This window comes from Alternaria rosae (genome assembly GCF_020736505.1).
Source record: "Alternaria rosae strain MPI-PUGE-AT-0040 chromosome Unknown BKA58scaffold_5, whole genome shotgun sequence".
Taxonomy (NCBI): domain Eukaryota; kingdom Fungi; phylum Ascomycota; class Dothideomycetes; order Pleosporales; family Pleosporaceae; genus Alternaria; species Alternaria rosae.
The window spans coordinates 2,359,541-2,373,239 of NW_025763574.1; the positions used below are offsets into that span (position 1 = coordinate 2,359,541).

Genomic DNA, 13,699 nt, shown 5'->3' on the forward strand with positions numbered 1-13,699 from the left:
CTGCTCTTGTCATGATAGCGTAATTGAAGATATCTTGTGGTACACCGATGAGACTTGTACATGTATGTGCCCCACTTTTCGAATGCTGCACTTGTTCGTTTCCAACGAGATACTCCACTGCGCCGCCCGCGTGTGGACACTAGAGCATGTGGATATGCTCAACCTCGCTCGTTGCTATGCGAAGTTGTTATTGACCGGAGTGTACACACGTATACTCTGCCACGTCGCAGCACTCGGTGCAGGTACTGGTCCGACGTGCATGTATCTCCAGGGATAGCTGGGAGATGCATGACTGGGTCGCACAACAGCCGGACACCTGCGTCGATGAGCCCTGCATATTGGAGCCTCTCACGATGTCATCAGTTTGTGCAAGCCGCAAAGTCGACGGGAGTGCCTGGGGAAATTGGCGTGGCTGGACGAGATTGTGATGATGCATGGTGATAGGGTTTAGCGAGCTGCACTCCGCCTGTTCCTCGCGCCGCAGATCGTCGCTTCCTTGCGTGTCGTGACCGCCCAAACAAAGGCCCCGTCGAGCCAATTCACCCTCAGATGCGCGTCGCCGTCTGATGCACGACCGCTCAAGCTGCAGGTTCTTTGCCCCTTCACCGTCATCACTCTAGACCGCACTCACCCCGCTCAATTGCGCACTCACGTCCCTTTTTGATAGCGGCCGGGTCCCCGTTCCGCAGTCGCAAGAGAGAATCCCTACCAACCACGCGATATTCACCTCACCTCGCCCTCCCCCAGCAAGCAGGCGCGCCTAGTGCCATGACGTCTTTCTGAGATGTCTGCTAGCCATCGCAAACCTCCTCCACCACTGACCTGGAGGCCGCGATGTCGCTTACGCCCTCCAATCCCCGGATGATGAGCCCAGTCATCGGGTCCGGCATCAAGCTCAATCCCTCTCCCTCCCCATTCTTCAAGACGACCCCGCGCTCTCCCGTCAAGGCTGGACGCGCCGAAGCCAGCCTTGCCTTGCGCCAGGTCATCGGCACCACGACCAATTCGGCCAATGCGTTTGACAGCCTGCCCTCGGGCAGCACCTTTGGCTACACGGCGGGTGCTGCCGCTGTCATTGCGTGCATAGACGACCAAGGCCATGTCACCCAACGCTTCTACCGCGCACGCCCGACCACCAACCCCATCAACCCCTCGGCCTCCATCTATGGCGGGCCATCCACCCCGACACAAAATGAGAGCCGCAACCGCACCGCCGTCTCGTTGCGCGACGCCGGCTTCGGGGGCTCACCACTCCCGTCGCCCAGTGCGCCCGACTGGGCAGACTCGCCGAGCAACAGAGCTTGGAACATGAAAGAGAAGATCAGGGCGGCAACCTGTGTCAGCTTCAGTCCTGACGGGAAGTTCTTTGCCGTCGGAGAGGTGAGACATGCATCCAGTCCATGCTGCGTTATCCTAACTTATTCCAGACGGGCTACAAACCGCGTGTACTTATCTTCTCCGCCTCTTCAGACGCCCCTTCGGACACGCCCCTCACGTCTCTCTCGGATCACACCTTCGGCGTCAACTGCGTAGCCTTCAGTCCCGACTCACGCTTCCTGGCTAGCCTTGGCTCCGCCAACGATGGCTTCTTATACATATGGCACATCAACTCCCGCACCGGGGCTGCCACGCTACATGCTAGCAACAAGTGTGTCAGCCACATCAATCGGATGGCATGGATGGGAAACAAGCTCGTCACTGTCGGTGTCCGACATGTCAAGGTCTGGAAGATCGACGACCTCAACGCCACAATGCGCATTAGCAAGGCGCGCCAGAGCGACGTCTCATTCCTCTCAGGTTCAACGCACAAGACATTGCCGGGAAGAAATTGCATCCTGGAAAGTTTGAAGGAGTCCACATTCACAAGCGTCGTCGCTATAGCCCGGAACAAGGCCATCGTGGCGTCTGACAAGGGAGACATATGTCTCATTGACGATACCGAATCCGACCATCGCTTCTCGAGGCTAGTAGACGCTGGCTTTCCTGTCAGCTCTTTAGCCGTCGACGTCAAGGGACGACTCCACATCGCCGGTAGCCAAGGAGCGCTCAAAACATTCAACATAAAGGAGATGATCGGAAGACTGACTCCCCCGCCCTCGCCTCCACCGCGCATAGAGTCTCCATCCATCTCGGTTACGGACAGCAGTCAGATTGGTGTGATTGCTTGTCTAAAAGATTATCTCATTACTGTCGATGCACACCGAGCGATTCGACTGTCACAACTGTGCTCCGAAGACGACGAAGGCGTCGTCGGCAATGTCATCCACACATTACCTGCGCACGGGCATGCTGTGTTGGGAGTACACGCTGGTCTGAAACAACCGAACGTTTTCGAGGCTTCATACTACACATGGGCGGCTGATGGGACTGTCATCTTCTGGAGTCAGGGATCCTGTAAAGGTTCACTTCAAGTACAGCTTGAGCAGCTGGAGGATCCTGAGGCCGTTCCGAACGAGCTAAGGACGGTTCGCGTCTCTGCTGATGGCGCTTTCCTTGTCGCTGGAGACAAGTACGGCGTCTTGCGGTTCATCAATTGCAACACCAAAACTTGCACATTAGAGTTCAAGGCTCATGCCAGCGAAATCACCAGCATTGCCATACACGAAGAGTCAAACATCACTTTCGTTGCGTCCGCCAGTCGAGACCGCACCGTTCAAGTCTTCACCCGGTTAGACCAGACCTGGGACCTGCTGCAAACTTTGGACGAGCATGTGGGAGCAGTGAATGGGGTTTCCTTTTCACGAAATGGCACTCGTCTAGTCTCGACTTCCAGCGATCGAAGTCTCGTCGTCCGCGAACTGTTGTCACTCGAGGAGGCTCGTGGAACGACCCGCGCTTTTGTCATGTCACGCGCCATTATGTTAAAGGCAACTCCAGTGTCGTCAGCCTGGGACGTCGATCAGGATGATGTCTTGCTTGTGTCAACCATCGACCGTCAGGTCCACAAATTCGACATTCGAACAGGTCAAAGTCTCAGCAACTTCCGTGCATGCGACACTGATGGTGGGGACGCCGTCGTTCTATCTTCCCTGGTCCACATACCACGCAATTGGGGTGCTCCACTAATAGCTGGTGTGTCAAGCACCGACAAGTCGATACGCGTTTACGATGAAAGCGGCTCTTTAGTCGCTCGTGACTGGGGCCATACAGAAGGTGTATCTGATATCGCGCTCGTGGAAACACCTGGACAGATGAGTGAAGAGCTGGGCGAGAAGTCACTGGTCACAGTAGCAGTAGACGGGACTATATTTGCATGGGCTTTGGCTTTGCAAGCTCCTAATCGTCAAGACATATCAAAGTCGATGGACTTGCTCGCCCCAAATACGCCTTCCAACCAGGATCTGCTATCCAACAAGCCACCTCTCAGGCGCGTTTTCTCACAATCCGAATTAGCACGTTTCCAACGCTCACCCGTGGAAGAGACTCCTCCGAACACTGGGAGCAAGTCACCAAAGCTGCGCAAAAAAGTATCAAAATTCTCCTTGGCCCCAACGCCGAAATTGGATCCATCTCCTATGCCTACAAGTTCACGCGAAGGCCGAATAACAGCATGGAATGGTGGAGGTACAATACGCAAGAACAAGAACCGTTCCCCATCGCCGCCTAGCCCTAAGAACCCTCAACTCGGCAAACGCCGCGCCTCAATGGACGCCAGAAGTCGCACGAAAGCACCTGTCAGCGACGCTAGCAAGATTGGAGCGTCGACTGAAAGTTTATGCAGGACACTGCGAGCCTACAGGAAACGTCTTGCAAACACTAGCGATACTATCAGCCCAGAGATAGCGAAAGAGGTCGAAAGGGAGCTTGCGGCTACCGCGAGGGCAATCGGAGAAAGAATAAAATCCAAGGCCTTTGAGGAGACGGTCATGGTCAAATTACTGGACCAGTACTCCGAACGGTTAGTAACCATGCTGGATGAGAAGATCGCAGCCAGTGTTGCACAACGGGTACGCGAGAGTAGCGTCGGTAACTTCTCAGATGGTGCGGACTCGCCTGTTCTTGCCCAACATCCATCAAGAAGTAGAGAAGGCAGTGAGGAACTCGGAGGAGGTCGTGTAGATGATTTGGAGTCAGGTACCGAGGCCCTGGTCTTGGAGACCACAGAAAGGTGACGATGGAATGAAGGTGTTTAAACACCAATATGAGCACAGGGGCGCATAGGATTTCGGCGCCCGGGTCGATTTTCATGAGTCATATGGTCAGGTCGGCGTTCAATGGATTATATATCCAGAAAGTAAGCGGCGTTTAGGATAAGAGAGCTCAAAGCTCAGCATGACATGGCGTTTGATGGAGGTTGGCCAATTGGTCGACGAGCAATGCTCCGCTAGTACTACAGCATAGGAGATAATCGTAGTCCTTAGTAAGATTTCCCCTCTTTCCAAGAGCCTTCCGTGCGCGTTCATTCTCTTGCCTTCACATGCGTCATGATCTTGTGCCTCTCTGTCACACGAACAGAGCAAAGGCCCAATCAGCTAGCGCGTTTGGACTTAGTCCATACCCTTCCAATGCTCCCTTTCCTCGTTCTAGCAACGCGACATTCAGACAAATCATCCTCGGAGCAAAACGATCGAAGAAGCCGATAATATTCACAGTGTCGCAACCCAGTCTCACTTGAGTGGTGTGATTCTGAAGTGACATCATACCTCACGAAGCATGAGGCAACAGATGGCAAGTGGCAAACACTACATTGCAGCGATGTAGCAATGTAATTTGATTCATAAGATCAACACCTCGTCCCATGTCCATCACAAAACGCTTCCTCGCCCATATCGACACTTTAACACGCACAATGTATCCTCGTCACACCTCACTATCCACCACATAGGGAATAAGGGAACTGAAACTTTTCGATAGAGATGATCACGCGTTGACGCGGAATTCGCTCCAAGCAGAGCAGTGGATTGGTGAGTTTGCGCTCATGTGTGCCGGGTTGGATGCTAAGGATAGGAAGGAAGGTTTGGCGAAGAAGTTGGTGGGTGAGGAGGAGAAGGTTGGGTTGATGGAGTGGGGACGGAAGAGTGTGGTGTAACAGTGAGATGCGTGATAAGAGGGAACCGCTGTCTTCTCGGCCTCCCGAAATCGCGTTCCAGTCGTTTGCACATGTTGGTGGCATGGCTGACGCTGAGTGATGCACCTGCAGGAACAATAAGCCTGGATAACGATGTCGACCTTGGGGTGTTACCTCTTACGCCCGATGCTTAGGCTTGTTAATAGCGAGGTGATAGCTACGCCTCCGCCTGGATATATTCTATGTTTAATCTTATAACATAGACGTTGCTACGCGGTTAAGGGACCTGCGTGATAGACTCCGGCTGTAGAAGATGAACCAATCGGGGACAATGACGTGTGTGGCTCGAGATATCTCATGCGCTACATGACTACAGGTGTGGAAGACAAAGACATCCGTTTGTAGAGGCAGCATCATCAGACATCCAATATAATTACAACACTGCCTGACGTGCTTTCTTTCTCTTTCTCTGTCTCTTGCTCTTGCACCGCAACCATGAGTTTCAACGGCGCGAACTGTATCCTCTTACCGGCTCTCGAAGCAGTTGTCGCACACTATCTGCTTGCGGAATGCCTACCGAATGCCTCTCTCACTATGTACTGGCTCGCTTTTACCATTCTGAACAGCACTGTCCTGGTCTTCTACAACATGGTCCTCCGTCCTTTCTTCCTCAGCCCACTGCGCAAGCTGCCGCAACCCAAAGGCTTCATTCCACTCTTCGGCCACGGACGGTTGCTATTGAAGAAGCGTCAGTCAGGCCGGGATTGGCATCTGCAAACCATGAAGACAGTGCCTCATGACGGCATCATCCTCCGGCGAGGGTTTCTTCACAGTACAAGACTTATCCCGACTACGCCAGCGGCACTGGCAGATGTACTGGTACATAAGAGCTATGACTACGAGAAACCGTCTCGAGCAAGAAGGTTCCTGATGAGGTTCCTGGGAGAGGGCCTGTTGCTGAGTGAAGGAGAGGAGCACAGGTTCCAGCGGAAGAGGTTAGCGCCTGCATTTCACTTCCGAAATGTGAAAGAGTTGTATCCGGTGTTTTGCGCAAAGTCGATGGAGTTCTGCGGCGCGATTGGGCAGGAGCTCAGTGGGCGACCGGATGGCGTACTGAATATCTGCCGCTATACATCGCGGGTAACGCTAGATCTCATCTGTCTCGCTGGAATGGGTCGAGATACCGGGTCTTTGTGGAACAGTGAAGACGACTTGATAAAGAACTACGAGGAGATTCTGGAGCCGACAAAGGAGAAGATGGCGTATTATACGGCCAACATCGTTCTACCCCCATGGTTGGTCGGCATGCTACCATGGAAACTGCATGAGCGGGTGAAGGTCACGACGGGGAATTTGCGCAGGATATGTTCGGAGATTGTAGCGGAGCGGAAGGCGAAGATGGAAAGTAAGGATGTCGAGGGTCGTGACATCTTGTCGATCATGATCCGCGACAACCTGCTGTCGGACAATCATTTTGCAGACCAACTTCTCACTTTACTAGCCGCAGGGTCAGTAGTCCCACCTTAAAATGTACTCGCACGCAAGGCTACTCGATGCAGTCACGAAAGCACGTCATCTGCCCTGACATGGGCGTCATACATGCTGGCTCAGCACCCAGCCATCCAAACCCGCCTTCGCTGCGAGATCCAGCAATGTACCCCTGATTCGAAAGTTCTCTCAGATTCCAGCTCCGATGCCGCCAGCCTCTTGGAAAGTATGCTCTACCTCAACTGTGTCTGCAACGAAGTCCTGCGCCTCTTCCCTCCAGTCTCCATCACAGCGCGCGTCGCCATCCGTGACATGGTAGTCTGTGGCCAAGTCATACCTGGAAGTACGATGCTATGGATCGCTCCATGGGCGATAAACCGCAATCTGCAGCTGTGGGGCCCTGACTCCGAAGAGTGCGTACCCGAGCGCTGGATCGACAGCAAGATGGGGCGCGCGACGATGAACGGTGGGGCCGGCAGTAACTACAGCTTTCTCACTTTTTTTGCATGGGCCGAGGAGTTTTATAGGAGAGAGATTCGCAAGAGCCGAGCTGAGGGGGCTTGTGGGGAGTTTCGACCTGGAACTGGAAAATCCTGAAGAGAAGGTTGTCGTAAGTGGTGCGATTGCTAGTAAGCCGAGGAATGGCATGCGGCTTAAGCTGAAGAATGTGCAGTGGGACCCATGAGACTTCTGGTTGTTCTGCACGCTGGTAGCGATCGCGGCTGCTACCGTATCATGCTAGGTCCTTCAACTGGCGGAAGTGAATCGTCATGCGCAATGCCGGATTTGGGGAATGTTTTCTGTTTTCGTCAAGATCATAGCATGGAGATTTTACTGCTGAGATGTTGCTTTTCTGCACCTACCGTGATGAGCGTAACTGAGCTGCGTACTAGTGTCGGTGACAGCCTGGATACAGACTAATACAATGCGGTGGCTGCATCTCAACCAAGGATTTGCAGTCGCTTCCACAAGCACCAAAAGCGAATGCGATGGCTCCACCGAATGAGAGCAGTTTGACCCATAAACGTTGCCAGGCACGGTTAAAAACGATGGTAAATACTGAATCGCGAATGCTCTGTTGAGGAATGTGCGGGGATAGTGCACTCAATTGTCTTTGAACTATTTCGAAATGGGGGGCGTCCGATGACTATGGTGTCCAGAGCTTATCTTGACTCGTTTCTAGGCTCGTATGTCATATGCTTGACTTATCGAATGCGTTGCGTTTCCACGATGCTCTGAATGACAGAGTAATTGACAGGTGCGAAATCCGGAAGCTGAGAAACGATTGAGTGTAGGAGGCAGCGGACCGGAAACCGCGCAGTGGACAAATTAAAAGCACACGGCCTTGGACATAATTGGTCGCATGAGGAATTTTCAGCAAGACACAAGATCTGTGTGTATTAGTTACCGCGCGGGAGGAACGGCGGATGTGCGTCCGGACAAATGTAAGTGCGCAGACGCTGTCATCCGAAACCTTGGAAGCCAGTTGCCGAAAGGCTAGCCGTAACTGGATTGCAACATCAAGGTCTGTATCTCTGGATCTGACCGAGGCCGACTAGACCGAGATCCTGAACAAGATCCTGCGATGCATGATTGAGGTCTTATCGTGCTTCTGTGGAACGGCGCGAATCTGCTGACCGAGTTAGACCGTATCTAACGTATAGAATTAAGCGATATGCACGGGTCGTAAGATTGGGCTTCTACTGATTGGAGGGCGTCTGTTTAGATCGCAAATACTAAAAACTACGTGCCATGCCTGTCCGTGGAGTATTGAACACATTGATATATTGGAAATTTTTTAGCATGACATAGCGACACGGAGCATGAGGCCATCGCGTTACTGCGATCATGCGATAAATCTTCCAGATCAAAGCTTGAATTCTCTTTGACGCGTTGCGACGTGCCTAAAGCGGGTGGGTGGATCTATAGAGACGGACCCCACGTGCAAGGCTGATCGTGGCGAATTTTCCATTGGTTGGCGATTCTGCGGACGCCACTGATGTGTAGCCTGCCTAACGTCATGCATCAACTTGCCTTTTCATAAGGTTTCATACTCAAGACGCAGGCCTCGAGTCAATTCATCAACGTTCTTGTTTCGCCGTGCAGGTGACACGACACCAACTCTATGCGAAGTCCATGCGCAACAAGGCCCTGTGGCAGCCCTAGATTGATGAATTCGTCTTAGCGCTTGCCTACGCAGCTGTTGTTTCCTCGATACGAATTCCTTGACATGACAACGGGGCAGAGGGTGTGCTTCTTTAGATTGACACTCGTTGCGCTAACCAGGGTAGCTAGTCATTTCGAGTAAAGAGCGACAGACCCGAACTTGACGATCAACGGTCGGCATATGTAAGTGACAAGTACATACTTTCTCGTTATCCGGTATTACTGTGCCGCAGAGCCGACTCGTCTTTCAATTCCACGTTGGTTTATGTTCCAGACTCAAAGCAAGAATAATGGTGCCATGCGATTCTGTTGATCGAGTCAGCCGCCCCGCAACACCACTGACACGACCGGTTGTGCTGCAGGGTTGGAGGCTGGCAGCTAGGACCCACGAGAGTATGATTTTCATGCTCCCACAATTGCTGAGCAAGCATTACGTGGTCCAGCTACTACTATCGTCTCATGAGAGATACCGGAAATGTATTTCCCGCCTTGGTTGTACATGCAATGGCGAATAGTCCGCATGTAAGATTTGGCATTAAGTTCTGCATGTCGATCGACTTTCCCATAATCATATAGAATCCTAGTCTATGGCTGAGGTGGTACTGTAGAAGTTGGTGGCCGCATGCGGAGTGGTCCGCCCACAACGCCCTGGAAAGCCAAAATCCTGAATGGGTATCCTGGTTGACAAGCAGCAGCGCAGCATATCGTTGGGAAAACAGTTGGCGACTAGAATGTGTGGGTGGCAAATCTTTCATGAAGTTGAATAGAAGAAATCACCGTTGGATGATGTTCTTTACACAATCAATAACAGGAAAAGAGTGACATCAACCCGCAATAATTCTGATGATTGGGATCGGAGGACAAGGGCTGGGGACTAAAGTCATGCGCTTATTGGTTACGGTGAAGCATCCCGACGGGATTCCCGAGAGACTGCGAAGGACCGCAAAACCTTAGCTCAGCAGACATCCAGCTGTAACCGTGTATGCGTATAGTTCAGGGTACATGTGAGATCAAGTGGGTAGGCTTGCATGTCCTCATCCGGATTGGCAGTGGTCGCTCACTTGAAGCCTCAATGCGGACGAAGTTGATCTCGGGTAGCCGCCGTAGTCTGAGGTTCTCACATTACTCGCTCCGTTGCCGCGTCGTCTTCTTCTGTTTTGGAATTACGTTCGGTCTTTCGAACAACATCCCACGTCGATCCATGGTACACTACCCTGGATCATGGCATCGAACATCCCAGAGCATCATTACAAAGGAAACTATGGCTCTCCTTCGTTCGGGCAACAGAAAGTTGCGATTCCACGGCTGCAAAGAGTCGAGCAAAGGCAAAGTGGATTGAAGGATAGGCGTCGAGTCCCACGCGCCTGTACTGGTGTAAGTCTGAATCGCGTACAAAAATTTTGTGCCGATGACCGGTGCTTGATTTATACAAGTCCTGGTAAAAGCAGGAATCTCAACCGATAGGCTCTCCGATAAGCCAGCATTCTTTGAATTTGGCACGGCTTCTGACAGCGGCAACATCTAGTGTCGTTCCCACAAGATCAAATGCACGGGTGAGAAGCCAAGATGCAAGCATTGTGCGACCACGAATCGCGAATGCGTCTACATCTTGCCCCGGAAAGATCGGTTGAAAATGTCTGTCCAGTCTCCCTCGGAAATTCTGTTCGCACTGCTGACATTTCAAGCGTGACCGAACAATGCCACCAATTAACGGACTTCCTGACGCAGTTAAGGGACCGGGTAAGCGCCGAAGATGGGGAACGGATTGCCGACATTCTGGAAGATGTGAGTTTGGTCCCAAAAGATCTTAAGCATAAGACGCAGAAGGATAAGACTAGAATGCTGACATGGGTTAGATGGATGAAGACCTGTCCGAACAGAGGCGCACTCCGACCCCAATCCCCTCACAACCAGACGTCGACAGTCATGGTTCACAAGGCAGCGGAGAGATGAGCGGTTTCGACCACCTTGAGCATCTTGAGACTGAGGCACTGGACCTGCTGGACGAAGACTTGCACAGTACCGATGAAGCCCGATCAACGGGATTCATTGGGAAGAGCTCAGAAGTACAATGGTTGCGTGCAGTAGCTCTTGCCCAACAAGAAAGAATAGACGGGGAGTGGTCCGGATCGAGGTCTCAACGCCGTCCTTCGATTGTTTTCAGCAACGAGCAAGTAAGCTCATTCAGCTTCTGGGCCGATTGCGATGACGTGAGTGTCAACTTTTACGTGGATCCGTATGAACTGCCGCGACCCGATTTTGCCGAGCATCTGGTGCAATGCTACATGCTCAGAGTGCACGACTCTTTCCCTATCCTACCGCGCAATTTCGTCAAACAGACTCGTGTGTACTTTGCGGCGCTCCGTGAGGGAAAGGCACCGCGTCTGAATCCCAAATGGCAGGCGATCTTGAATCTCGTGTTCGCTATCGGCGCCAACTACTCGTACCTTTATAACAAAGACTGGCCAGAGGGCGACGCGAATATGTTCCACGCAAGAGCAAGAGCTTTTGGGTTGAATGAAACTTCCCTGACCACACATCCTGATGTGCCGCAAATCCAAGGCTTGGGTCTTCTTGCATTCTATTGGTTAAGCGTTGGACAGGTCAGTCGGTAAGTCACAATCCGGACGTGGGGTTAGTCCCGAAGGCAGGCTTGCTAATCAATCCAGGGCGTGGACGCTTGTTGGCATGGCTTTGCGATCAGCCTACTCTCTCGGCCTCCATGTACGGAACGAGGACCCCTCTGCAAACGCGTCAAAACGCGAGACGTTGGTACAAACGTGGTGGAGTCTGTACTCACTCGAAAGAATCCTCAGTATCATTACTGGTCGGCCCAGCATCATTGTGGACTCGTGCTGTTCGGTACCACTGCCAATGACAATACCAAGAGAGGAACTGCCAGGAGAAGCGGAGACAACACACGGCATAGGTATGATGACTGCACCATTGTCAGACTCGCCCACATTTTCCGCTTCTTCAAACGTCGGCGCGAACCCTCCCTCAATGGCGATAGGGTCTCGGACAACAGATGCCAACTCGGGCTCTTACTTCAGAGCTGTCGTTCAGCTATCCATTATATCCCAAAATATTCTCACATCTCTTTACTCCGCGGGTACAATGATCCGGACGCCAAGCGAGATCCAACAGGATACCCATTTTCTGAGCCAGCGGCTCGACCAGTGGAGCTCCTCATTGCCGCCAGAGTTTAGGTCGCATGAAGGGTTGCGTGAACCGCATGACATGTTCGCCCGGGAACGCATGCTTCTCCGATTCCAGCTTTGCACCGCGCGGATCTTGCTCACGCGGCCGTCCTTGACTGCACGGCGACAACCGTGGAAGGATTCGAATGACGCAACTTTCTCGAGGCGCATGGCGGACAGCTGCATCGAAGCTGCCAGAACAATCGTCGCTTCTCTTCCCGAGGAATACAATCCTCAGATGTATGAGCAGTGTCCCTGGTGGTGTCTCGTGCATCACATGATGCAAGCTATCTCCATCTGTCTTCTCGGTCTTTCATACCCAACATCGACATCGTGTGAGCCTACAATGATGATTCATTGTACAAGAAAGGCGATCCGATGGCTGCAGATGATGAAGGGACCCGTGGCAGAGCGCGCGCACCGTGTGGCTATTGGCTGCTTCGAGGATCTGGCGAGACGGTACGACGTCGATATATCGAATTTATGGAAGCGGAAGGAGCCTTCGGTGGTGCGATCGTCGACCTCCAACACTCGTGCAGGCCCGTCGCCGAATTCATCGGCGCAATCCGACACTATGGGCCAAGCATCAGGATCGATACCTGGATCTTATACTCAGGCAGGCTACAATAGTGCAGGCGCTCAGGGTACCTCTTTCCACCCTGAGGCTTCCATGTTTGACGATAGTTACCACATGATGAGGTGAGATGATGCCTCCCGCGGTCTAGCCATACCTTCAAGCAGCAAGGAGTGCTGGCGGATGCAGAGAAGATGAAGTCGTGTAAAGAAGGCGGTTGATTGTGAGATCCGTCGATGAGCTGTTGCATCGTTAGTAGCGATGGCTGATCCGACGTGATGCGAAGTAAACACGTACGCAGGAGGCAGGCGCGGACAGGACAGCGTAGATAAGTAAGCACATACAGGTATTTAATCCTACATTGAAACCCTCATGTGTCTCCCCAAGCGAAGCTTCGATTCGAACATGGGCGGTATTGGGCTCCGAATCGAGGAGGGAAGATGGGTCCGCCCTCAGCCTGGCGTTGGCGAGTGTTGGTCACAGCGGAGAGTACAACAAAGCCTCGCAACGTACAAGCTTGCCCTACATTAGTTGATACTGCAGCCGGCAGTTACGCGGAAACCACTCCCGACGCAATCACGAATCCTTTGGTGATACTATGACTCGGACGCGCATAACCACACATGGGCAGACTTCCTCTTGGGGCCTCATGCAGTCCTTAATTGCAATTCCTAGTGACGTATTTGCTATCTGATACATAATATGGCCATGGATGCGAGTACTTCGAAGGACAACTAAAGACGCCAGTGCGGTGCATCCGCCCATTGAAAGCGTAGTGGTGACAGTGAGGAAGGTGCGCTGCGCGTCGCACGAGTCCCGGACAGCTGCTCCAACTCGAACTCCGTTCTTCAGAGCATCTTGAATCGAACACAGAAAGCTAGCTTGTGATGTAGAAGACGACAACTCTGGTAGAAGAGTCAGGTAGACGAGGGTTTGTGCCCAAGTCTTGCATCGCCAATGGCGCGACTCTGCACTTGCGACACCTCGGTCATTGCACAACGACTCGTCTTGTACGCACAGAAGCTGTTCCAACGCAGTACTTGCTGCCCGAAGCAATGCGCGCACATCGCACGTAATCATGGCGCTGCTCTTGCATTTCTGATGCCCAAGTTTGGCAGGCCAAAAAGTCTTGCAAGCGTAGAGTGGGTACTGCGTGCCGGCCCATGCACAGGATCGTACGGCAGCAAGTATTTGTGGGCTTTCAAGTAGAGTGACGCAGATGTAGGTAGCGTCTTCAATGCTCGACCGTGAATTTGTCGCTGT

At 52.5% G+C, this 13,699-nt stretch overlaps 3 protein-coding genes across 3 annotated transcripts; all 3 read left to right on the forward strand.

The window, feature by feature from the left end:
- Window positions 1–471: 471 nt before the first annotated feature.
- Window positions 472–4,382, forward strand: BKA58DRAFT_361862 (WD domain-containing protein). The gene is made up of 2 exons (XM_046168796.1): window positions 472–1,380; window positions 1,428–4,382. The coding sequence occupies exons 1-2, from the start codon at window positions 835–837 to the stop codon at window positions 4,110–4,112; spliced, it is 3,231 nt and encodes a 1,076-aa protein (XP_046025622.1). The 5' UTR covers window positions 472–834; the 3' UTR covers window positions 4,113–4,382.
- Window positions 4,383–5,503: 1,121 nt separating this feature from the next.
- Window positions 5,504–7,181, forward strand: BKA58DRAFT_411831 (cytochrome P450 3A4; the record flags this gene model as incomplete). Its single annotated transcript, XM_046172317.1, has 3 exons — window positions 5,504–6,516; window positions 6,568–6,974; window positions 7,024–7,181. The coding sequence occupies 3 exons, from the start codon at window positions 5,504–5,506 to the stop codon at window positions 7,179–7,181; spliced, it is 1,578 nt and encodes a 525-aa protein (XP_046025623.1).
- Window positions 7,182–9,863: 2,682 nt separating this feature from the next.
- Window positions 9,864–12,565, forward strand: BKA58DRAFT_411832 (fungal-specific transcription factor domain-containing protein; the record flags this gene model as incomplete). The annotated part of the gene is made up of 5 exons (XM_046172318.1): window positions 9,864–9,992; window positions 10,096–10,100; window positions 10,348–10,447; window positions 10,519–11,273; window positions 11,332–12,565. The coding sequence occupies 5 exons, from the start codon at window positions 9,864–9,866 to the stop codon at window positions 12,563–12,565; spliced, it is 2,223 nt and encodes a 740-aa protein (XP_046025624.1).
- Window positions 12,566–13,699: the final 1,134 nt, after the last annotated feature.